This window comes from Marmota marmota, unplaced genomic scaffold (genome assembly GCF_001458135.2).
Source record: "Marmota marmota marmota unplaced genomic scaffold, marMar, whole genome shotgun sequence".
NCBI lineage: Eukaryota > Metazoa > Chordata > Mammalia > Rodentia > Sciuridae > Marmota > Marmota marmota.
The window spans coordinates 4,689,105-4,715,740 of record NW_026000051.1 but is presented as its reverse complement, the minus strand read 5'-3'; the positions used below and the strand labels follow the sequence as shown (position 1 = coordinate 4,715,740).

General features: G+C 42.9%; 1 protein-coding gene across 16 annotated transcripts in view; it reads left to right on the top strand.

The window, feature by feature from the left end:
* Nucleotides 1-26,636, top strand: part of Ralgps1 (Ral GEF with PH domain and SH3 binding motif 1) — a 258,635-nt gene that overhangs the window by 106,194 nt on the left and 125,805 nt on the right. For 12 of the 16 annotated variants that reach the window (XM_048813018.1, XM_015497568.2, XM_015497570.2 and 9 more), the window contains 3 exons: nt 5,828-5,917; nt 8,558-8,650; nt 23,311-23,437. In XM_048813018.1, coding sequence (XP_048668975.1) covers nt 5,828-5,917; nt 8,558-8,650; nt 23,311-23,437 — 310 coding nt within the window. The remainder of the gene's footprint in view (nt 1-5,827; nt 5,918-8,557; nt 8,651-23,310; nt 23,438-26,636) is intronic. The other 4 variants (XM_048813019.1, XM_048813023.1, XM_048813022.1 and 1 more) reach the window with 2 other exon arrangements.

The window sequence follows — 26,636 nt, the reverse complement described above, 5'->3', positions numbered from 1 at the left end:
CTGGCAAAGGAGGGAGTGGAGTAACAACTGATAGGGGATGGGTCTGCCTAGAGGAAAAGGATGCCAAGAAAGAGGGCTGCCAGGGACTCCAGGGGATGCTGAGAGGGAGGGTCTGGCACAGTGGGGCCAAGGAGAAGGGTTGTGGCCAAGACTGGAGTGTAGTTTTCTGCTGTCGAGCCATCCCTGGTAATCAGGAAGGAGGTGGTGATGGAAGTGGTGGGAGCGATGGTTGCTGCAGTTGAAGTGGTCAAGAGGCATGAAGCTGTAGTTCATGGTGATGTACAAGTTGCCTGAGGAAGAAGGTGGGATTTGTGGTGGAGAGAAAGAAGTGACCCAGATCCTGATCTGCTTGTTTATCTCTATTGGTTTATCTTTTCCAGACAGTCTAAAAAGGAAGACAGAAAGAAAAAGGAAGGATACATATGTAGCCTGTTTAGACCAGCATTTTTCACTTTGTAATAGACTCATCTCTCTATATATGACTTGATAACTCATTTCAGTTTTTTACATGAACACTATGTCACTATATGGATTCCCCATGGTCAGCTTACCCATTGATCAATACTGAAGGACATCTCAGTTTCTTCCAGTTTTTGACAATTTGAATAAGTTGCTGTGAACATTTTCATGCTTGTATGTGTGCTATGTAAGTTTTAAAATCATCTGGGTAAATACTTAGGGGTGCAATCTGGACCACATCTGCCCCTTCACAACAACATGTGAGAGTTTGCCTTGCTCCAGATCCCTGCCAACCATTGGCATTGTCAGCTCTTTTGCATTGAGAAGTTCTCATAGGTGTAAGTAATTCTATTCTGGTCTGCTTTATGTCCAGTTTGGGGTGCTTCACATGGGGTGCCGATGTCACACAGGAGCTTGTAAGTATCACAGTGACCAGAAGGGTGAGGGGATCAGGAGAAGGTCTAAGGAGTGAGAAAGCTCAGGGAGGAGTCAGCGAGGTTTGTAAGTAACTGTGGGGTTCTTACTGGGTGGCTGGATCAGCCCAGAGGGTCTGATGGTTAAATACAGGGGCCAGAAGTAGGAGGCAGTTTGGCTCTTTCCTAACTGTGGAGGCTCAAGCAGAAGCCAGACAAGGGCTTTATCATGGTTAGTGTAGAACTGCATCCAGTGGTGTGGCAGAGAAAAGGCAGAACCTCTAAGATCCCTTCTAACTCTTGGTTTCTTTAAAAAAAAAAAAAAAAAAAAAATCATGAATGGACTTATGAGAAATTTGTGGCAAAAGTAGATTTCTCATAAGAAAAGATAATTTTTTTTTCTTAAACCTAGATATTTTTTTTCCTTTTGCCACATGGTTTGATTGTTTTTATTTGTGGTTGATTAACTAAATAAAGTTCTTTGTGTTCCTATGTATTTAGTTTGTTCATCTATAATACCTCTTTGGGTCTCCCAGGGGATGTCTAAGTCCCCAGCAGTTGAACTCTATAGCTATATCACCGAAGCAACTGTCATTATAGTAATAATTTGTGTGTATTGAAAAGTTATTTACACTGTGACAAAATGGGATATATTCCATGTATACACAACTGGTTCAAATATTTGAAAATCAATTAATGTAATGTATTATTGATCCAAAAAAGAAAAATAATTGACCTGAAAAAAACATTTGACAAAGTCCAACTTTTGTTCACAATTTTAAAAAATCAGCATATTAGGAGTAGAAGGCTATTTCATTAACTTGATAAAGAACATTTATAAAAATCTTTTAGTCAAAATCATTTTTAAAGGTCACTTTCCTCCAAGGATTGGGAACAAGACAAGGGTGTGCTCTCTTTCCATTCTATTCAACATTGTATTAGAGGTCCTGGTTAGTGCAATTAGACAAGAAAAATATATAAATAACAGACAAAAATTGGAAAGAAGGAAACCAAACTATCTTTATTCATAGCTGACATGACTGTCTATATGGAAAATTCCAAAGAAGTCTATTTAATGCCCTCCACCCCAGAATTAAAAAGCAAGTACAACAAGGTTACAAGACACAGACACAAGGTCAGTATGCTTTCCTATATACCAGTAATGAAGAATTGGAATTTGAAATTTAAAAAAATACCATTTGTAATAGCACCAAAAACAAAACTTAGGTATTTATGTAACAAAATATGTACAGGTTTATATGTGGAAAACTATAAAACACTGATGAAAGAAGTCAAATTAGATTTAAATAAATGGAAAAATATTCTATCATCATGGGTCAAAAGACATTATTGTTAAGATGTCACTTCTTTCCTACTTGATCTGTAGATTCAATGTAATTCCAATAAGAATCCTACAAAACTATTTTATAAATAGTAACAAACTTATTCTAAAGATGGTATGGAAAGGCTGAAGACCTAGAATAGACAACACAGTGCTAAAAAAGAACAAAGTTAGGGGACTCAGTATTGGCAAAAGAACAGGCATCTAGGTCAGTGGAACAGAATATTGACTCTAGAAGGAGCCCCTCACAAATAGAGTCAGCTCGTTTTTCATAAAGGTATAAAGGCATCCACTAGAGAAAGGATAATTTTTCAATAAATAGTGCTGGAACAGCAGACATGTGCATGTGTGTAAATGCATCTAGACACAGACCTAAGCCCTTTCATAAAAGCTCAAAATCAACCTTAGGACTAAATGTGAAACTCAAAACTCTAAAACTTACAGGATGATTCTGCAATCTGTATATGGGCTAAAAATGGGAGTTCATAACCCACTTGAAGCAAAGTGTGAAAGATGATATATCAAGAACTATGTAATGTTTTGAACAACCAACAATAAAAATAAAAAAAAGAAAAAAAAATTGAAACAAACAGCAAATAAATAGAAAATGACAAAAAAATAAAAATAAAATAAAACTTACAGGAGAAAACAGAAGAAAAAAATCTGTATGACCTTGGGTTTGATGATGAAACCAAAAGCACAATCCATGAAATAAAAAATTGATTGGAACTTTATTAAGTTAATAAGATTTTCATTCTTCAAAAGACATGGTTAAGAGAATTAAGAGACAAACCAGGCACTGAGAGAAAATATTTTTCAAATATATATCTGATAAAGGACTTGTGTACAAATCATATTCTGAAAGCTCACCAGTAAAAAAAAAAATGGCCCAATTAAAAACAGGCAAAAGAACTCAACAGATACCTCACCAAAGGAGATATCCAGATGCCAAATAAACTTATGAAAAGATGCTCAGTATTATTTATCATTAGAGAAAAGCAAAATCCTACACACCTATTAGAATGCCTCAAACACAGAAAAGCTGACAGTGCCAACTGTTGGCCAGGATCTGGAGCAGCACGAAGTCCTGTGTGTGGGGCGGTGGGAATGCAACGAGGCAGATGTGTCCAACAATTGCACTCCTGGGTATTTACCCAGATGATTTGAAAGCTTACACACACATACATACACATATGCACATGGATGCACATAAGCACAGAGACATTTACAGCAATTTCATTCAAGTTTTTAAAAACTGGAAGCAATGGAGATGTCCTTCAGTAGATGAATGGGTAAGATAAACTGGAATAAGTTATCAAGTCATGTAAAAATACAGATGGAATCCCAGCGACTCAGGAGGCTGAGGCAGGAGGATTGTGAGTTCAAAGCCTACCTCAGCAACTTAGCAAAATCCTATGCAACTTAGTAAGACCCTGTCTCAAAATAAAAGATAAAAAGGGCTGGGGATGTTGCTCAGTGGTTAAGTGCCTGTGGGTTCAATTCTGGCACCAAATAAATAAATAAATAGTTAACTAAAAAAATAGAGATGAGGGGCTGGAGTTGTGTCTCAGTGGTAGAGCACATGCCTTGCACTTGTGAGGCACTAGGTTCGATCCTCAGCACCACATAAAAATAAATCAAGGGGGCTGGGGATGTGGCTCAAGCGGTAGCGCGCTCGCCTGGCATGCGTGCGGCCCGGGTTCGATCCTCAGCACCACGTACAAACAAAGATGTTGTGTCCGCCGAAAAACTAAAAATAAATAAATAAATTCTCTCTCTCTCTCTCTCTCTCTCTCTCTCTCTCCCCCCTTCTCCTCTCTCTTTAAAAAAATAAATAAATAAATAAATAAATAAAGGTATTGTGTCCATCTACAACCAAAAAAATATTTTAAAAATTAAAATAAAAAAATAGAGATGAATCTTAAATGAAAAAAGCCAATCTGGAAATGCTCCACATAAGAAACCTATATTCTCTTCTAGACTCGTGGATTCTGGAGCCTGCACCCACTGGGGCTTCAGGCAGCTCTGTTGAATCAAACTGTTGACCTGGATCTTCCCCTGCAAACTATGTGCTGCAGATCCAAAGTCAGCTCTGCCACCTCCCATAATTAGGCTAGAAAAATGTGTGGCGTTTTGGCATGTAGGAATCTATTAAATTATACATATAAAGTATCGCACTTGAGATTATGTGGCATAGAAGAGCATACATAGTCACATACAAGATTATGGGCTGAGTGCTTGCTATCCAGAAACACTTTCTTCCATAACTGGCTAGTAAACATTTGAATCTGAACTTAATTTTGACAAATCCATGGAAAAAATGATTCTATGGAAACCCAGGCGTGTCCTGGAGGCAACCACAGATCGTTACACCAAGAAAACATTTCTATAATACTCCTGCTTAATATAAAAGGCAAATTGGTGATTCTGGGTTTTTCTTTCCTTGTTTTCTTTTGGAAAAGTAACAGTATTTCTGTTACAAGACTGTACTGTATCGCAGCAGTGGGCTTGCTTTGTTAACTCTGGGTCATCCTTCATTTTTTTTTTTCCTTATAAAATGGAGGGTTTCAGGGCTGGGTTTGTAGCCCAGTGGTGGAATGCTTGCCTACATGTGTGAGGCAATGGGTTCGATTCTCAGCACCGCATATAAATAAATAAAGGTCCATCGATAACTAAAAAATATTTTTTAAAAATGGAGGGTTTCAGACTCCTTGCCTTCCTTCTCATGCCACTCGCCCCCCATCCTTTGGCCCACCTTTCTTAGCACTCTGGGTGTTCGTGTTTCGCATCACACGTTGTGCGATAGTGAAACACCCTGAAACACAAGCCAGAAGGCCAGCCAGTTCCCAGCATTCCTTGGCTGACCCTTTCCTCTGTTTCCTTGAGGTACTGTGAGTCAGCCCTACACTGATAGATGACTTTCTTGTTCCCACCAGACCCAGGGATTTGGGGCTGTGGCTCGATGTGAGAGGTCAAGCATGAATGAGGTTCTGAACCACAGCTTCTGGCATGCCCTTTAGGCACAGGCTGTCTCCAGGAAGTCATAGCTGCAACCTGCACTGCTCAGAATTTGGAAAGACTTTTTGTATCATTTATTCTTGGACAACCTTTCTTAGAAAATTAAGTTTGTGGCAGTTGCACACATTTTCAGTGAATCCTCCTTATCTTGGGCCTACCTAGTGGATGTACTGTCAGTGCACACAGGCTGACCATGTGTCTGTCTGTCCAACTGTCCTCCCATCATCCATGGTCATCCTGCATCAGATCCTTCTAAGCAGGTGTCCAGCCCAATTCATTTCTCAGTTCCCTGCAGCACCTGCAGAGACACTGGTATGTCATGGAGGCCAGTACTCCCCTGGGTGTACACAGACATGCCTGCTTCTCCCAGCACTGCTGTATGTGCGGAGAGTGGGTGCTGAGAACATGGGTCCCATCCAGGATCGGGTGCCACAAGGAGCCCTTCACCTCATATGACCCTGGGCCATGCTCTCCCAGCTTCCCAGTCTCGTGGATATCTCACAGCAGTAGTGGGCAAGGGTGATGGGTGTCTGGCATTTAACAACTTCTCTGGTTGTGTGTGTGTGTGTGTGTGTGTGTGTATTTGATTCTACAGGTCAGTTTTTGGGTTGTTCGAGAAATTCTAACAGCACAGACTTTAAAAATAAGAGCAGAAATCCTCAGCCATTTTGTGAAAATAGCCAAGGTAAGCTGTTTTATTATTATTTTCTCCCTCCCCCCTCCTTGTTTTTGTCTCAAAAATGTGCACACAGGCTGACCATGTGTCTGTCTGTCCAACTGTATTTGGGAAGTGCTTTTCTGTGGGCCTGCAGGACAGGGTTGAAATGGTGGGTGGGGACTATGGCCTGAGTTCCCCAGGTAGAGCCACCTCTGAGATCCACCCTGCTGCCTATGCCCTGGTACCTGCATGTGCATCAGCAGCATGCTTCTCCATCCCATGATGTTGGCAGCCAGCCATTCTCCTTACTGGGCTTGCACTCTTTTCCCAAGGTCCTGTGGTGCCCCCTGGACTCTGTTCATTCTTCCATCGGATTTGGAATTGCTGGGTCTGAATGGTTTTAGGTAGCATCAGTGCCTGTGATCTACTCACATCCTGCACAGTTATGTCACTAGTCAGCAGAGTCTGCTCCACTCCATCCTGAGCTCAGGCCTGGGCAAGATGACCCTGTGCCCTTCATTTCCACCTCCAGTGCCCCACTTGGTGTAGTCCACCCTGCCTGCTCATCTGGCCCCGACTTCCCCTCTTCTTCCTCCATCTGTTCCAGCCCCAGCTGGGCCATCCTGGTGCTTTCCCAGGCTGCTCTCAGGCCAGGAGTGTCTCCGCACGCCCAGCTCCCTGTCCTGTGCCTGCTGCAGTGGGCTCACCCCTTGCTCTGTGCATGCGTGTGTCCTCTTCCCACCCAGGCCCTCCTGAACAGGCCGCAAAGCAGCTGCATTCAGCTGGTTGCATTCAGGGCTCACATTAGTACCACCCAATTTGCAGAGGAAGAAGACTTGGAGAGCAATGTCCATGCCCAGGCCCCACAGAGAGTCAGCAGCAGAGTAGGAATAAAAGCCATATCTCTGCCTTCGGGGGAGCAGCCCTGCCGCCCTTCGGGGGAAGGTTAAGTGCATCGGTCTATAAAGATGTTGGGAGCAATGGTCACCAAATGTCCCATTCATTCTCCTGAAGTACTTGGGACTGTCACTGGGTTTAATAATACTTATTGCTGTCAGTCAGTGCTATGATGGGCAGAAGAAAAGATATCTGGCTGTAGTTCTAATCCCTCCTGGGGCTTACAGTTTGGAAATGAGTTTATGGCCCCCGTCTAAGGAGTCCCAAATGATCTGTCATTAACCTCCACCCTTTTCCTTACTGTAGATTGTCATGCTGGCCCCACATGCTGGGTATGTCCTTGGGCAAGCCCCTTCCCTTCTTTGGGCCTTGGTTTTCTCATCTATAAATTAGAAGAGGTAGGTTAGATAAACTCCCAGATGCCTTTGGCACTGAGAGGAAATTCAGTGATAGGCATGGCAATTCAGATACTAGAATGCAGTTCAGTTCACTCGGGGAATCTGTTCTCACACAGGAAACAACTAGAAATTGTTACAAGATGTGTGAACTGAAGTATTAATCTGTGTGGTCAGAGAAAACTTTCCAAGTAAGAATAGAGCTATGAGGCCCAGATACAAGGGCTTTTCGTTTATTTATTCATTTTACCTGTTATGTGCTGGGTGCTGAACTAGGTACAGGGACATGATATCTCAGGGGACACACTGTTCAGGGTGAGAGAGAGGCAAATAAAAAGCAAGTACAATCTAGAATGTGAAGAATACAAAGAGTGTGGGAATACAGATGGAGTTCCCACCACCATAAATTTGGGAATGTGGTCTGGAAAACCATATTAGAGGAAGTGGTATCTGAGCCAGGAATTACCCAAGACGAGGAATGAGCAAAGGGAAGATGAGTCTTCCAGATAGAAAAGACTGAGACCACCTCACACCACCCAGCCCAGGCTGCACCATCTCATGCAGCACAAGTGCCTTTATCACCTTCCCCATGTTACCTGTGAGGACATCAAGGTGCAGAGGATTGGGTAACTTGTCGAAGGAAATGCAGAGTGGGAGCTGGGATTGGAACCAGGCCTGCGGGTCCCATAGAACCTACTCGCTAGCCCAGGCTTCACTGTCTCCCAAGAATGAAAAGTGGAACCTTGTCATGTGAGCCATATCCCTCAGCATAAAACCAAGAACAGAGCCTTTACATTTTTCTGCATTTACTCTCTACTGTATCTCCTTCTGTTGCCCTTCCTGGTAAGGAACTTGTCTGAGTCTGAATTGACTCCAAATGTTCTCACTAATTTGGGGTCTGGTTCAAGGGAGCATGGTGAATAGCTTGCCTTCCCAGCTGAGAGGGATTACGCAGATGGCTAACATCTTCCCTCAGCCATTTCTTATCCGGGCGTTAAGGTAATGGCAGAAGAACCGCTGATACTGTTGGCACGGCCAGGATTTTAGCTTACAGAAGCCTGTTGGGACAGATTCATCTAAAAATAGACCATAAAGGGATTATCAAATCTTATCCTGAGCCACGTTTCTGTCCAGCAACCAGACGAGTCAGCTTATGAAATTTTGCAAGCCTTTTAGATGCAGACTCACCTTTTGACAATTTGAGAGCAAAAGCATATGGTTCCTATGAACTTCCTAGAACTATATTTTCTACATGAGATATTTTTAAGTGTAATTGAATTTCATGAATATGACAACATTTGGTAACACTTGGCATGTTCTTGTTCTGTTGTTTATAGCAGCAAAATAATGTATTCCATATCTTTTTCCCCCCCAGAAACTTCTAGAACTCAACAACCTTCATTCTCTCATGTCTGTGGTGTCAGCATTACAAAGCGCTCCCATCTTCAGGCTGACAAAAACCTGGGCTGTAAGTTAATCTCCCTAAGTCTATCCCTTTGATTTCAGCTGTCGTTTTGTTGGTGAAGATCTGTGTTGCTTAAGCCCCTGGCTTTCTCTGTCCATCTGCACTTTGCCAAGGACAGAGTTATTGTGAATGCATGGAACATCCTCTGGGCATCCTCGTGGCTCAATGACCCCAGCCCCATTTTGGTCCAAGGGAGTAGTGGTGACCATGCTGATGTGGTTGGGGCTGGCAGCCCCTAAAATGGCTCTTCCTGGGCGCTATTCTATGATGGCCGGGTCAGCATGTGACTCTTGCCCTCCACTTGGCCGGTATTTGTCTCTGGCAGACTCCACACTGCCCTTGGGAAGCTCTTTGGACTGATGGTTTGCAGCTGCCCTGGGTCACTGGCCATATAGCTCAGAGTTTCTCGGGAGAAACCTGTGACCCTCATGTAGGAAAAAATGACTTTTTGCTTGCCGTTTTTTTTTTTTTCATCTCTGAGGCCATGGATAATTTCAGCTCAGAGGTGGAGTCTGATAGTTATATAATTGAGTCTGTAGGAAAGTTTTTCTGCTGTAAAAATACTTTAAAAATATCTCAGTCCTCTTTATTCTCCTTTGCTTGGCACAGTGCCTGACATGGGGGAAGTAATTGCTATTTCCATAGCTCATTAGCATTCACCTCCTGGCCCTCCTGGTCCAGGTCTCTCGCAGCCACAAAGCCCAAGCCTTTCAAGACCTGTTTATGTCCCACAGAACTGATGGAAACTGTATGGAATTGTCAGATGTGCTTCTACAACTCATTTCCGACCTTCCTTCTGCCAATCTATGGGGCTAGGCTCTGTTTCCTACTTGGCTGGTTTAGGGGCCTTTAAAATACTTAAGGATTATGTTGGAGGTGACCAGAAATAAGCCTTGTTTCTTTAAATTTCAGCTTTCCATAGATCTAGTCCTAGCAGAGTAGGGCAAAAAGCATTAGCCTCCAGTCTAAAAACGAGGTCTGTGTTCAGGCACCATTCGAGGCCTGGCTCCTGTGGGCTCTTTTTCCCATCTCTACTTGGGAAAATTGGTTTAGGTTAGTGGTTTTCTGTCAGTGCTTTGTGGAGCCCTAGGGGTCCTCAGAATTGCCATGAGTGCCATCAGGGGCTCAGGGGGAGGAGAAAGGGTGCCAAGCAGGCAGCTCGGGTGCTGTTTCCACTAGAGCCCTGTTTGTGTTTTTTATGTATTGGGCTCCTGGATGAATTGCAACTGAGCAATGGCTTTGGAGGTCAAAAGCAAGTTTGGAAGCCACTGTTCTCTGCAGCAGCTGCCGACCCTGTGACTCCAAGTACATCTGAGCAGTGAGGCTTTTTTTTTTTTTTTTTTTTTTAAAGTTGCTTCAAGATTCTTCTTCAAAGTATGTCATCTTCTACACTTACTGTTATTGTTTCTTGGACTCCTAAGGGCTATGCAAGGACCCAGAGGGCTGAGTTTTGAATCTGCTCATGTGTAGAGAGTCCCAACTGTCAGCAATACTGTAAATGGGACCCCTACAAACTAGTCAGTGAGGGCAGAGTGAGTGAATCAGCACCAGTGACCAGGGCTGGCTAAAGTCCCTGCACAAAGATATGACCTACTCAGGGACAGGCAGGACCCATCAATGAAGCTGTGGATCATATTCTCCAAAGGGTGTCTACTGCCAGGACTGTGGGGCAGCATCAGGTCAGAAGGACGCCTAGGGCTGCTCTGTTTAGCCTGACGAGCACTGCTCAGGGCGGCTGCGTCTTCACAGCTGTTGATGGGTCTTTGAGGCAATGAAAATAGACCTCCCATTGTTCCTTCAGAGTCCTAGAATGTAATACCCACCCAGGACCCCCTGAAGCAGGGCCCTTCACCTGGCTCCCCTCCAGGCCTCATGGGCCAGCCACTCTTCCTCACAGATTTGGCAGAATAAAAACACGTGGCAGCCACTGCCCTACATGCTCTAACTTATTTTAACTCCTTTATTCTCAACAGCTACCCGTGGAGACAGGTACAGCTTTATTCTCATTCACAAGGAGGAAATAGAAGCACAGTGAGGTGGAGCAATTTCTTCAGAGCCCCACAACCAAGTGGCAGAGCTGGGATCAAAGCTTTGCAGTCTGGTTCCAGAGTCCTTGCACACAACCACTAAAATCCACTGATCTGAGCAAGCACAATTCCAACCTGTCACCTGTCACTCTAAATAAAAGCAGGAACTTTATATATATATATATATATAAAAACTTTTATGTTATTTACTTATATGTGGTACTGAGAATCGAACCCAGTGCCTCACACGTGCCGGCAAGTGCCATAGCCTCAGCCCCTAAGAGTAGGAACTTTTTAAATGTTTTAAAAAATATTTATTTTTTAGCTGTAGTTGGACACAATATTTTATTTATTTATTTTTATATGATGCTGAGGATCGAACCCAGGGCTTCACACATGCTAGGTGAGTGCTCTACCGCCGAGCCACAATCCCAGCCCTTTAAATTTTTAATTTAAAAAATTTTCTCCTCTGTCAGAAATCCTGTATTAGGAACTTTGGAGATGAGTGGACTGTCAGCACTCCCCAGGCCATCAGGCTTCTGTCTTTGCTGTGGCTGCTGCTTGCTGGTATCTGGCTTCTGCATTGCAGCAGAAAGGGAAGTCAGAGGAGGGCTAGTGGGGTCAGGGGGGACATGCAGCTGGAGAGCTGCAGGCAGACCTTGAAGGCTTCCTTATCTAGTGCTTTCTTGGTTTATCAAGTTACTCCTTGGTTTATCCAAGCTATGGCTTCTGTTGCTGTTTACTCCCCTGGGATTGACTGTTGATTCTGTCACCTCTGGATTTAGCTGGCAGAACCAGGGAGATGCCTGGGATCTGAGGTTACCTTCACCAAGGAACAGGGAAGTCAGGACAACACATCCTGACTTTTTCTGAGAAATCTTCCCATTGTTTCCCAAGGACAGGGAGCTGGGCTGCTTCCCTAGTTACAGAGGCCGCTTAACCAGGGCAGAAGGTGGGAGGATGCAGCATTCTAGGAAATAAGAGTGGTAACTGGAAAGTCTGGGGTCAGGGAGAGGGGAGAGGCAAGGCAGACTGTATAGATTACAGCCTGAGGGTTTTTATGTCATTCACTGTAGCCTTTTTTTAGGTTGACTCCCCTCTTCCATCCACCTGTCCTGTTAATCCAAGGATAGCGTTTGACACAGAACATTTGGGAAACAAGAGACCAAACTCATCTTACCCCTCTCATTCAAATTGTCCCCAGCCCAGTGAAGTGGACAGCTCCCTGGTCTGTACTCTGGTGTACTGGCATGTGACAGCATCCAGGTGGAGCATGTGTCTGTCTGCTCCATGGTTCTGTCTAAAGCCTGCCTCCTCCCTTGACTGCAGTCTTCTGTGATGATGTCTGATTTTTCTCTGTATCTCTGCCTGCCTACATGTGTTGTTTTAACTATATGTCCCCTCACCCCCTCCAAAGAGCTGTTTCCTTTCTTACCTTGTCCCTTGAACTGGGACTGATAAGACCTCAGGGGCCTGCAGATCAGGGAGGAGCAGGAAGCTCTGGAGGGACGAGCTATAACAACCCAAAAGGCCAGTGCTTTTATAGTCCTCATTTTACCAAGGAGGAAAACGAGTTCCCAGAGATGGAGTGATCTGTTGAAGATCCCAGAGCTAATGAATGCCAACTCTATGGGATATAGCCCTGCTAGACCCCACAGCCTGCATGTCCCCTGTGGGAGTGGCTTGTGATGGTGGGAAGTGTAAGGCAGTCAGGTTGGGCACTGGTAGGGATAAGCAGTCCCACACACTGCTTGGGAAGTAGCACTGGAGAAAAGAGCCTGGCACCTTGAGCTTTCTGAGTGCTGTCCCTGGGGGTTGCATTGAAATCCTAAGCATCTGGGGGACCTGGATGGAAGGTGGTTACAGGTGTGAGAGGTGGCCTGGCACTTTGCTGCTTCTTGAATGGCCTCTAGTGAGGAGTCAGTTGGTCATCATCTAAGAAAAGGCAGCCTATTGGCCTGTCCATGGCTGGCCTCTGAGTGCCAACAGCTGGGCGAGCTACACAGGACAGAGACTGACACTGAGCATAGATCTGTAAGCAGTAGGACCTAATAAATGCATGACGGATATACAAACAGGAAGGGAGTCATAGCTAGCCTGGAAAAATGCAGGCAGGGAATGGTATATCCAAGCACTGGAGCTGCTTTGGAATATTGGCTGCCTCAAAGCCATGAAGTCTAAGCAAGTTCTGATTTCCTGAGTACACATCACCTATTGACTGTTATTCATTCTGCAAATTAAATATTTATCAAATGCTGCCTCCATGCCAGGCCCTGAGCCTATGGCCAAGGCCTTACCCTCATGGGCTTTTACATAATTCAGGGAGAATAAACACATGTCTAGTCCAGCTGGCACAAGAAGTGATCAATAGGTGTTGGTTGAATGTGTGAAGGTAGTGAACAAGGAACGATGAGACAGGAATAAAAGCAATGCAGAGACTAAATGGGGAGGGGGTGTAGCTCAGTGGTTGGGCCCTTGCCTAACATGCATGGGGACCTGGGTTCCATCCCCAGCACTGGAGGAGAAAAAAAGGTAAGTGTTTGGTATGAGACTAAACAGGATGGCATGATGGAGAAGGACTGGATGTCAGCTTTAGCATGGGCATTCAGGGGAGGCCTCTCTGAGGTGAGATCCCATACCTCAAGGCCCGAAGGGCAAAAAGGAAGCAACCATAACGGGATGAGGGAGTGAGCCTTCCAGGCAGAAGGGCAGCCGGTGCAGAGGCCCACCATGGGAATGAGCTTGGAGTGACGGAGGAACCTGCAGGCCAGTGTTCCTGTGTCTCACTGTGCCAGGAGGAGGCTGGCGTGTGGGGCTGGTAGCCCTGGAGGAGTCAGATTCTGTTTCAAGGGCACCAAGGGCTTTAAGCAGACAGCCATGAGCTGGTTTTACAGTGGCTCCAGGTTTTTGTTTTTAATCACTGTTGCTACTTCGTGGAAGATAGATTGGGAGGTAGGGGACTAGGAGTGAAAACCAGAGGCCTTGTCTGGAGGTGAGAGCTTAGTCCAGGAACCAGGTAACCTTGACTGGGACAGGAGCAGTAGTAGGTGCAGAAAGAAATAGACTGGTGCAGGATGCGTTCTAAGGAGAAGGTTCCAGGAGGTGCCATGGTGGAGACATTGAGATGAGGAGACGAAAGGAAGGAGGGGCAGTTCCTATACCTGGATGAGCAGCTGGCCAGTGACCACTTATTTCTGAGTGACCAGTGGGCAGAGAATTCCTGGCATGTGGGTAGTCTTAGCCACGTGTTCCATGGGCCACACACACTGTGCACACATGTAAACACCTGCTGTGGCTGCTTGTGCTTGTGTGCAGAGTGATTCACTGTTTCCTACTGAGTTGCCCCAGAGAGTTCGACTCATTTGCAACAGCAAAGTGAAAATTGAAAAAAAAGTCCTTGACATGGAAGAAATCAGCACTGATGGTCAAGAGGCCTGGTCTTGGGTGGTGGCCTAGGAGGGGAACATCTTGGGAGCAAGGCTCACTCTCAGCATCCTGGAGCACTACAGGTCAGAGGGTAGTTCCTTCCACCAATAGAATGCAGGGCACATGAAATTATCCTGGGCAGGCATTCACACTTTTTTGGATCTCAGCATCTTTCATTCCGGAGGTGCCTCTGCTCCCTGTGTGGGTGGCAGCACCTGGCAGCTGCTCTCTGACACAGCTGAAGTGGGAAGACTGAGTTATGGGCATCTCTGAGCATTGACCCAGGGTGCGGGCAGAGCCAGGTGTGGAGATGAGGAGACAGCAGGCAGAGGAAGCCATTGTTAGCAGCCTGCAGGTATTCCTTAGGACCCCCATGGGGACTGCTTCTCAGAGGTTCTGCATCATCACTCTGCTGACGATTGACTCTCATCTGCCTTGACATTGCCACAGGGCTGGACAGTGGTCTTTTCCTTCTTCCTGGGAAGTCCCTCTGCCTCAGCTTAATTGTCTTCTGCTGTTCTGATAGCTGCTCCTCCTGTGCTCATGGATGTGAAAGTTCAGCAAGGCCCTGACCTCAGTCTCCCTTCCCCACTCCATTTCCCTTCCCATGGTGAGCTCACCAGTGTGGGGATAGATGGCAGTCTATGCTGGGTTCACAAAATCTGACTATTCCAATAACTTAAGAAAACAACAAAGAAAGCTCACAAACACAGAGAAGTACCTTTTCAATAATCCGTGACTGCTCTCTAACCTTCAGGATCTGTGGAAAGAGAGAGCGCCGCTGGAATTCTTTATTCTCATATAGGGGACATACAAGGGGAGGTTCCATGAAACATTCTATCCCAAAAAGGGCAAAGGGGTAGGATTACAAGAGAACAGGTGAATGTAACTCAACCGCTGTGGGTGATGCCTACACCTGGAGCCACGCCTCATTATCCAAGCTGGGGTAGCAACCAAGTTACTATGACCTGGCACTGCTGTGCCAGACTGAAGGCAATAATTGGTCAGAACCCTGTACATCAGGACTTAAAGGTGTCTGCATCCAGGGCAGCTCCCGACAGGGAGCTTCAGATGCCACCTGTCTGCCCTCATGGTGGCTGGCTCTGTGGTCCTAGCTCCAGCCTCTCTCCTGAGCCCAAGATCCACACTCCAGCTCTTGCTCCCCCACACCCTCTGCTTGCATGTTTCTTTGACACCTCACACTTGGCATGTCTGAAATCGAACTCTGGCTTCCAGGAACGTGATAGAGTGCCAGAACACACTCTTCTCAGACTATATTTTGAAACGGTAGACAGAGCTGATAAGGAACAAGCCCTTCATTCCCTATCTTTGTCCCAGCACATGGACACTATAAACACTGAAAAAAATATAACCAAGTTTAAAAACCAACAAGCAAAGCTACAGTAAAAGCTAAGAAAGAAAAGTCACCATGTGCTAAAAATAAAGAATGCTCTCAGAGTTGGAACAGTGAGCAGAGCTAAGAGGAGCCTCTGTGGACAGGCCTTTGCAGCTAGGGCCTAGGATTTAATGCCTACTCAACGGGGAGAGTCCTGGTTTCAGGCCCCACACATTCAATAGGGTTGAAATGAAGCTGCCCACAGCAATCAGAGAACCATCAGATGCCACCCATTAGACACGAGGTACAGCCCAGGGGAGCGCTAAGGAGAATCAGTGGGAAGAGTGACTTAGGAGAAATTGTCACCCCAGCTTGTACCTCATGAGGCTGTGGGGTCTGAACACACAGGATCTGCACTGGTGTAGCCACGAGGAAGCAAAGAAGGGCCTGGAATTTGAGCATGTGAGCTCTTAACATCAGACGCCTGGGTCCAGCCCTGGGCCTGCCTCTTATGATATATAAAAAAACCATTTAGAACCATGCCTGGTACATAGTAAGGGCGAGATGAGTATTAGCTGATGTTATTATTGCTCCTATAATTTTCAGCTCTTCTTGACTTTTCTCAAATGGACTGTGAGACAGGCCCTTTTATCTGTGACCTGAACTATCATCTTCAGCTCTGGGCCGTTTGTTTCTGGTCTTACTCTCTAATTCACCCTCACAACTCTATTTGAGTGATCACCCTAAAAGAGCGCTGGAGCTTTCACACCGTGGTTAAAGAGGGGTGTTAGTGTTCTCCTCACCTGCCCTGCTACTCCCATCTTGCTAATCAGAGGTGCCCCATGCCTCCTGATCCCCCAAAGCAGGGTGCTCCAGTACGACCACCTGACACCAATCTCTCTCTTCAGTCTTCCATTTCAGATTTCATTTTCCCACCTCCAGCATTTTGATGATGATTTTATTAGCCAGTTTTTAACCACATCATTTGTACTGTAACCCCATATTTTAGTGAGCAAAGGGAAGATATTGAATTTGAACAGGAGACGGTTGGTTATGTCCTGATGGGTGATCTGTGCATGTGGCACTTGGTGAAAGTTCATGAGTACTGAGTGTCTTACTGAGCTCCAAGCATAAGAGAGGCATTTTGGGAAAGGCAGAAAATGCCAAAAAGGTTTCATACCTACTTCACACCTACTTCCTGATCCTAAAAAACAAACCATAAACCTTTCAGTTGTGGCCAACTGAGCATCTGCTCCCACCAGCAACAGCAATTCAGAGCCCCCAGTCATGTGCGCAAGAGACGCAAGAGTTGGCCAGAGGAATTTCCTGTTAAAACATGGCCACAATCAACTCATTCTTCCCCTTTGATTAGTATTCACTGTTCATGCTTCTCAGCTTGTGATTGGCATGCTGTTTGCAAGTTGAGCTGAAATATCTGGAAAAGTAGAATAAGCAGTCAACATAGTGGTCACGTGACTGGGCACTACATGGCTGGGTCAATGCCAGATTTTGCCAAAAGGCAAGTTTCCATCCCTCCCCTACCTTTCCATTCTCATGCACAGCAACACAGCAACATAGCAACCCTCGGCTACATTTTAGTCAAACTGCTGTTTCCCTTCCTGCATGGCGGGCTCTTACCCCCAGGCTTCTTCTCCGGCCTTCTCCAGCCTCTAGCCCTTCTTCAGCCCTATTCATGCTTATCAAAATCCTTCAAGACTCATTTTCAGCACTCCCTCTTCCTAGAGTCCCCCTTTCCCATGACAGAGACAGTTCCCAATCTCTAGAGCCCTCTGCTAGTGTTCTGGCCCTTCCTTGCCTTAGCTTGCCCTTTTCATCATCCAGCCAGATTGAACAAATGTAATGCAGATTTGGTGCCCAACTCTCCACCTACCAGCTCTAGACCCCCAATGGGACCTTGACAAATATATACTAGGGGATCAGTCTCACCCTCCCAGCTGTACTGTCAGGTCTTATTGGAATATCTCCTGGGATTGCTATGTGGAATTTTTAACAATTAACAAAAATTATTGGGAATATATGATGAAAATTGTCCCATGAGATTATACATTATGTATGTGGGTATATGTGCATGTAATTGGTACATGTGTATATCAGTGTACATGAAACTGTTCAAGGATAAGTTTTTAAAAGGTAAAATCATGATTCATACAATACAAAATGAATATCTGTCAAAGATTTTATTTATGTTATTAGTTAGAGAATTAGTAAGATATTTGCAAATATATCAAAAGAGAACCCAGACTATCATACTTTTATATTCAAGTAAGAAATGCTACAATAATGGGTTGGGGCTGTAGCTCAGTAGTACATCACTTGCCTTGCATGTGTGAGGCACTGGGTTCGATGCCCAACACCCCCAAAAAATAAATAAAGATACTGTATGTTCATCTACAACTAAAAAAAAAAAAATAAAAACAAGAACTGCTACAATAATTTTTAAAATGGAACCATTTACATTACTGTATATTATGCAAGTTAATATATGTCTATACAGGGTTTAAAATGGCCTAGGCAAAGACAAATATAAGCAGCCAGGATAACACCAAATTCTAAAGTTATAATTTTCTCTTATGTACAATAGACTACTGTTGCATCTAATAGTTTAATCAGATATGGGACTTTGTAGCTTTTTATTTTTGCTTTTTTTGTGGGGAATACCAGGGATCGAATTCACCCCAGCCCTATTTTGTATTTTATTTAGAGACAGGGTTTCACAGAGTTGCTTAGTGCCTCACTTTTGCTGAGGCTGGCTTTGAACTCGTGATCCTCCTGCTCAGCCTCCTGAGCTGCTGAGATTACAGGCATGTGCCATCATGCCCAGTTTGTACCTTTTTTTTTTTCTTCCCTAAAATTCATGTATTTGAAGAGGTTTAAAAAAAAAAGGTCTTTAAAAAATGTTCCAGTTTCATCCCCTGTAGATTCCATACTTAGTCTGCTGAGTCCATCGGTCCATAGATTATTGACAGCACTAAAAATTCTTTCCATCCCCACAGTAGACGCTGGAATTGAAAAAGAATTCTGAGCCCATTTTAGTATATTTGGGGCAATAGGCTCTTTGCTGAAAAATATTTCTGTGTGTCAAGAAATGTTATTCTCTCAAGGCAAAGGAACAAGATACTGTGTTCTCATAAAGCAAATTTGGAGGAACATCTTCCCCTTCTATGGATAACTTCCAGATTTGAGCTACTTTACCAGAAAGGGCTGTGGGGTGTGTTTCCTGAATAGTCAGATGACAAGCACCACACACAACGAGGGTGTTTCTAAAAGCAAGTATTTCACCAAGATTTGTGATCTTCTGGCTTTTGACCTTGTGGATTATGAGTCCCATTTATCCCTTGGAATGCCTACTTGGAACTATGAAAATGATTTACAATCCATATGTAGGGGCTTCACTTTTACCCTGTAATTTTTACTTCATATATGTAGTTAGAGCCCCTTTTCAATCCTCATGTATGTTTTTGCTTTCTGCCTTTTTTGTAGATGTGTTACCTGTTTCATTAATATTTGATGAAATAAGCTCTTAGGTTTTAGGTATCATTTCTCTAGGTTCAATGTTTAGCTTTGACAAATGTATACTAGAGGATCAGTTTTCTGATTTTCTCAATCTGATTCTCCTATCTTCCTCCTCTTTTCCTAGGCACTTGAGCTGAATATTTAGTTCATCTTACTTGCTTAATTATAAAAGAGTTTAAAACTCAGAAATTTTCCTCTTGATACAGTTTTGGCCTTATCACATAGCTCCACATAGTGTTTTCATTGTAGTTTCTAAATAGTCCATAATCTTGGCTCTTATTACCTCTTTTACCTAAGAAATTTCCAAGAATTAGACTTCTGAGTTATCATTATTATCTTCCTCATTGATTTTTCATTCAAAAAATATTTTAGCAGTGCTTCCTCCTTATCAGGAGCCACACCAAATGCATAGGATAGTGGAACAAGTGTAACCAGCACACTTACTGGCCTCATGGGACTTGTCACTTGCTGAGGAAATCATAAATGTAACCACACAATTAATTAAAATTGCAATAAACATGGACAGAGATCTCAGGGTGCCCAAGACTCCTAACTTTACTAGGAGGAAAGTTGCCTATTACATCCAGTGAACTTTTTCTTCATTTTACTTCCCTGCCTCTCTTCCTGAACATGAATGGTTTTAGTATCCGTTTGACTCTAGGCAAGCAAGTAATTTATTTTCTTGTATGTAGTTCTGATGGTTCTTTCCTGAGGCTTCCCATAAACTCTAAAATGTAAAGGACTCTCAATTCATATGAGGTTTGTAGTTTGTGGGTTCTACTTGCAATAAAAGTTTAAAACACGTGTAAGTAAATGCTGTTTTCTTCTGAATCAACAAATCCTATATTTAAGAAAAACCTAAATCTTAAGCGAGTTTTTATCAACATAATATACATGCATTAATTTTAAACATCAGTACTGAAAGGTTCAGTGAAACAACCAGCCCTCCCTGCTCTCTGCACACCCGCTCAGCTCCCCGGAGGCAGCCACTTCCAGTTATTTAGCGGTTTCTTCTGGTAGTTTGTGCCACAAAAATGTACATCCCTCCCATGTGCATTTGCTACAAATTCTTGAGCCATGCGCTCTGGACAGTATCTGGTGACTTCTTCATAGGATTTATAGATGCTGGTTTAGTTCTCCAAACCACCTTCCTTCATTCTTTAAAAACAATCTCCATCACTGTGGTTAAAACTCTAGTTAACTCATTTTGTTAAAGGAATATTCAGTGTCTTAATGATTAGGAATGAGTGAGTATGTTTCACTGTGTACTCAAGTAATAAATTATGAATAACATGTCCTTTCTTAAATATTTTCATTTCCCTGGATATTCTAGTTTCCTTTTAAAAAAATCATCTTACCCTATCTCCCATCTACTTACTAGACATATACACAAACATGCAATCTTAAAAATATTTTACTTATTTTTATTTTATTTGTTATTTATCTTCCCCTCCCCCCAAATGTGCTCTCATATCAGGTTTTCAAGAGAAAACCTGAGGGTGTCTTCTCCAGGGCTGCTGCAATGGGGACCAGTTGCTCCTAAGGCCTGCTGCTCATCCAGCATCCCAGAACCTCTTCACCGCTCTTGGACTGAGTCCTGTGTCTCCTGTATCCCATGTCTTCCTTTTCCTGGTTTACGCCTTCATCTCACTAGAGGAAATTCTTGGGCAGCTTTCATACACTTCATGGCAAATATTCAAGTCTGAGTTTTTTGGTGGGTATTCTAGCAACCTATATAGTGCTCCTTGAGAAATCATTGCTGCCCTGAATCTCATTGGTAGGCACTGACTTGAGCAGATAAGTGAGGCTAACCAGATCTAGGCCTTCTGAATGCATCTGTGGGATGGTGGGAGGAGGACACACAGAAGACAGGCCTGCTTCCTCTGAGGTGCTATGGGTATGGGTACTGGGGAGGCTGGTAGGTAGCTGAACACGACAGTCATCCAGCTGGGACCAGAGAACCAGTGGTGTGGATGCTGGAAGCCTGTGTGTGTCAGCTGCATTTGTGTGAGCACAGAATCAAGGTTTGTCTGACTATTGGATGAATATGGATGATGCCAAATAAGTCAGCGGGGTTCTAGATTCCATTAATAAAATAAATAAATAAGTAAAAGACCTCCTGAACAAGGGAGGTGAGAGGCCTGCTGAACTTCACCGGGAGCAGTTCACACTAGGTTTGTGGTTCTGCTTTGGGTATATGTTGTTCATTTGGCAAACTTTTTATCCAGATTGTTCATGTTAAATGCTGCCTCCTTTCACAGTTCTCCTTGACACTTCCCTTGCCCAAATTCATTTATTATTTGCTGAGTCTTTAGTCTCTATTTACTCACTTCCATGTTGTTGTTGTTTTGTTTTTTTTTTTCTTAAATGTCTCACTTCTCTGTTGAGTCAAGTTTCCTAACAATTCTTGGACAAGCCACTCAATCCTTGTGGTTATGAACCTGAACCAGAAGCGATCGTCTTGGCTCCCTCTTTGTCTCAGAGCTGTGTAAAGCTCAGATGAGTTGTATATTATATGCTTTAGAAACAGCAAATGGGGTGGTGTTATTTCCTGTCCATTTTTTACTATAATGAATAACAGCCTCAAATTAACAAGCCAGTTAGGCAGCCGTTTTTCCTAGCATCTGTGCCGTGTCCCCACCCTGATGTGTCCTGAATTTCTCAGTGGGAAGAAAAAAGCTTGCTTCTCAAACTCTAATTTCTTTAGTACTTGAAAGGCCGCTTATTCTGCCTTTCCTCTGTGAAGTCCATAGGCTTTCTGCATCATGTGCAGTGGGCTATCCCATGGCTACACTCTCTGTGGCTCCAGCTACTGAGGATGGAGGAATTGGGCAGGGCCTGCTCAGAACAGCCTTGGGCTCCCTGATACACCAGTCCTAGCCTAGGAGCTGCACTGCTTCCCCTGGTGCTGGGCAGTCACAGTTCTACTTCTCTCTGCTGCATTATGAGGCCTACTTCAGTCTGATGGTCATGGTGGGTGTATTGGTTCAGGTCGTTGTACCAAGTTTGGCCAAGGATGCACCAAGCCTGGGGTCTGCTTCATTTACACTCCTGTGTTTATCAATTGACCTCCAATTCCAGAAGCTCTGGGTCCTGGCAGATAGACTTGAGGGATCTCCCAGGAACAGCTATGCTTTGCCAAAGCCAGCCCTCCCCAAGTAGCCCTGCCCCAGCACTAGACTCTCAGCATAGGCTGCTTTCCTCAAAGCCTTTGTATTTGAAGAGGCTTGTTGCCATTTCCTGGCACTGGCCCTTGACTTGGGCCACTCAGGAACCACAAGGGGAGACCTTAGCACCAAATCTTGAATACCAGGAGTTTATGTCTCTACTCCTTTCCAAAAAGCACTAGCTTTACAGAGCAGAGGTCTTAGTCACTGCCGCAGTCTGGCTGGGCACAAAATAACCGAGCCACCACAAAAGCCTTGTAGATTCAAACAGCAACTCTTTATTCCCGAACTCTCACCGACACTCTCCACACACTACCTGGGAAAATACACTCCCTCCACCGGGCTCTGCGGACCAATACTCTCAGAACCCTGCGAGAACTCAAAAGGAGCGGGCGCCTGAGGCAGCAGGATATGCCCTAATCCTGGAGCCGCCCTATTCCCAGCAGGATCCACCCTAAACCCGGAGCCACCCTAATCCCTGAGCAGGGTCACCTTTCAACCCAAAATGCCATGCGTCATTCCTACTTGGCTATAGCTTTCAGCAAGTCACCAAGGAGATTGCTTCCCTAATCTTTGGCTGTGGGTAACTGCTCATCTTGTGTTGCATAATGAGGTCACCCCTTAGATGACTGCTTATAGAAAAGAAGTTTGTCTTCTTTTGATCAAATCACCATGCCCAGTGTAAATATGACAGAGGCAGATGCTGGGGACTGTGGAGGAGACAGCCTGAATTTGAGCACTGCCCTGGCTGTGTTCTTGTGGCTTGTGCATGGAGTCATGTGCAAGTTCAGTTCATGGGGCTTTGTGCTGTTTGAGATGTGGAGGGAGAGTGCATAGCTGTGAAATAACTCTTCTGGTAAACTTGAGCAGTTTGCTTCACTCTCTGAGCCCCTTTCTGGTGCAGGGTCTATCTTGTAGAGCAGTGGACTAGGTGGATTTAGAAGGTATCTTTCAAGTGTGAGATTCTGGGAAGACAGGAAGACTGTGGCTGTGAGAGTTTCTAACTCTGTGTGAAATGTCCTTTTAATCTTTAGCTGTGCCCAGGTTTGGCACCTGACAGCCATACTCTTTAGGATGTGTCCTTTTTGTTCTTTGTGACAGCTGTCCTCTCCCTTCAGTTTCTTCTGGCTTCTTTTCTCTCTCTCATCCTCTATAATTTCTTCTCATTTCCAGCTTTTGAATCGAAAAGACAAGACTACCTTTGAGAAATTGGACTATCTGATGTCTAAAGAAGATAATTACAAGCGGACACGGGAATATATCCGAAGCCTAAAGATGGTGCCCAGTATTCCCTATCTAGGTAGGAGTCTGAATTGGCTTATTATTATTTTTTTAAGAAACATGCTCAGTGCCAAATAAGATATTTTTATAGTTTCTAGTTGAAAAATTTCCAGGAAATAGCAGGGAGCATGGATAAAGAGGCAATTGGTTGGCTCCTTGGGTTGGAACAGGCTATTGATACTTCCAGGGATGGGAACCTTGATGAGGGGAGAAAAGAGGGACTTTCTGCTTTTTTATATGTGTGATCTTTGAACCCCTGGCTCCTAGGCTGCAGCCCAGACATCCACAGTGATGGTACTAGAACTCCTACTGGTTCATCCACGTTGCTCCCAAACTTGAGAGCAAACCCTCTGTTCTGGTTCTCTGTTCTTAATTAGCATATTTCTTAAGAGTTGTACAAACAAATTTATAGCAACAATTATTTATTTTTCTGATTAGAAAATAATACATGTTTACTATAAGGAATTAGGAAGAGAAGAAAGTTAATATTCTTTAACTCACCTAGAGAGACTTTGCTCCTTTTCTAATCATTCCTTTGGGCATTTACAAAATCAGTAGGGTTATTATCTACATTTCAATACTTTGGCTTAGCCTCATCAGATGGATTTGTCAAACTTGAATCTACTGCTGGTATTAACCATGTAAGTTATTTCTACATTTTCCATGAATACCTTATTGCAAAAACTTGCTATATACAGTTATGATTATTACTTTGTAATAAATTCCCAGAAGTGTGATTACTAGGTCAAAACTTATGCAAAAATTTATGCCTTTGGGGGCTGGGGCTATAGTTCAGCAGTATGGTGCTTGCTTAGCGCTTGTGAGGCCCTGGGTTTGATCCTCAGCACCACATACAAATGAATAAATAGAATAAAGGTATTTTTTAAAAAAGGCATGCCTCTTCGAAATGCTCTCCAGACAGCTTGTATCAGTTTAAACTTTTTTTGGCGGGTGGGGGGGAACTGGGGATTAAACTCAGGGGCACGCAACCACTGAACCACATCCCCAATCCTACTTTGTATTTTATTTAGAGCCAGAGTCTCACTGAGTTGCTCAGTACCTTACTGTTGCTGAGGCTGGCTTTGAACTCCTGATCCTCCTGCCTCATCCTCCCTAGCTACTGGGATTATAGGCGTGCGCCACCGCGCCCAGCTACACTTTTATTAGAAGAGGGTGAAATTGCTTTTCTCCCACATGTACAAATACTGTATGTTTTCTTTTAGTTATAAATGGACACAATGTCTTTATTTACTTATTTTTATGTGGTGCTAAGAATTGTACCTAGTGCCTTACACATGCTAGGCAAGCACTCTACCACTGAGCCACAATCTTAGCCTCTCCTTCTTTTTTTTTTTTTTTTAATCTTTGCCAATTTGATAGGCAAAAAAATGCTTCTGCTAGTTTGGGCTTCAGTTTTGTGCTAATTTTTGAAATATTTTGGTTTTATGATATAAAATAGCTTTTAATAATAAGGAAAAACTAAGATTTCATAGAAGTGACTCCTAATATTTGTAGGGATGTAGTACAATTTTTCTTTAATCTTTGGCATATCTCTTCCATAAGCATTCTTTATTTACATTTTCTAATTCTTTTAAATCCAACTTGGAAATTTTGTTTTTTAATAAGAGATTGTCTATTTGATTCCAGCTTTCAAAATTATTAGCATAGGGTTTTTACCCATTTAATTATTTTACCATAATGCACTATATAGTATATTTTTTATAAATTTGAACTTCTTGGCATATATGATTATATATATATATATGTGTGTGTGTGTGTGTGTGTGTGTGTGTGTGTGTGTTCATGTTCCTAATAGTTTAGATTTTTGTTTTCTCTTTCTTTTTAAAAATTTGTTTTGCCAGAGGTTTATCCATTGTTCTTTCCAAAGAATTAGATTTTGGATGTGTTTATCAGTCACACTGCCTTTCTGCTTTTTAGTTTACCATGTTTTTTTCTATGAAGTGCTTTTTCTCTCCACATTTTAGCACCTTTGAAATTAGGATGTACCTTTCAATTAATGATAAAGCATTTTAACATTGTCTAATTGGCAGCAATTTTTTGAGTGATACATAAAAAAGATAGAATCACACATGATTCTTGAGTAATGGAAACAGTTAAGGTTATAAATTATCCTCCAAGTGCTGCTTTTGCTACATAGTACATGTTTTAATACAAATGTTCTATAATTGTAGTTTAAATTTATGTTCTAGTATTACTTGGTGATTTTTTTAAATTTTCAAGGGCTTGTATTTTTCCCTAACAGACTTATTAAAATATAATTAATATATAATCCATTTAAAGAGTGCAATTTAGCAGTTTTTAGTATATCCACAGAGTTGTACAACCATTACCACCATCAATTTTAAAGCATTTTTATGAACCCCAAAAGAAATTTTTTATCATTAGTAGACACTGATTTTTCCTCTCTCTAGCCACCCCCCCACCCACCCCCAAACTTAGCCCTAAGTTACCACTAATCTACTTTCTGTCTTCATAGATTTTCCTGTTATGAAAATTTTATATAAACTGAATCATAGAAATTATCTGAAATAAATGAATTTCTTCTCTTATCATCATGTTTTAAAAATTCATCCATGTTGGAGTATGAAGTATGATCAGTACTTCGTTCCTTCTTATTGCCAAATAATATTACATTGTATAGATACAGTACATTTTGTTTACTCATTCATTTGATGGACATGCGAGTTGTTTTAACTTTTGGGGTATTATGATAACATTTCTTTGAATGACTGGGTTTTTAAAAAAAATTGGTCTTTCATCTTTTTAGAATATGACCTATGTGATTTCTAGGTTTTTAAAAAATATTTGAGATTTTTCTTGTGGGTTAATACATGATCAGTATTCATGGGTTCTGGGAAAGAAGGTATAATCTTTCAAAATTCTCTTAAGTTGCCTTATAATATTCAAATTATAAATTTTTGAAAAGTTGGTTTATCAAGAACAGAAATATAAGTCAGAGTCCCCTTGTGTTTCTAGTAGTTTCTGCCATATGTGTTTATTATATAAACATTTATAATAGTTGTAAGTTCATTGCAAAGTGTCCCATACAAAACAATCTTGGTTCCATTTTTTTACTTGCTTTTGCTTCTTTGATATTAGTTGGGTCACACTTAATTTATATCTTATTTTTATTGCATTTATGTTATAAATCTTTGTCTTATATTTTAGATTTTAATTTTAAGCTGCCCTGTTCTAGA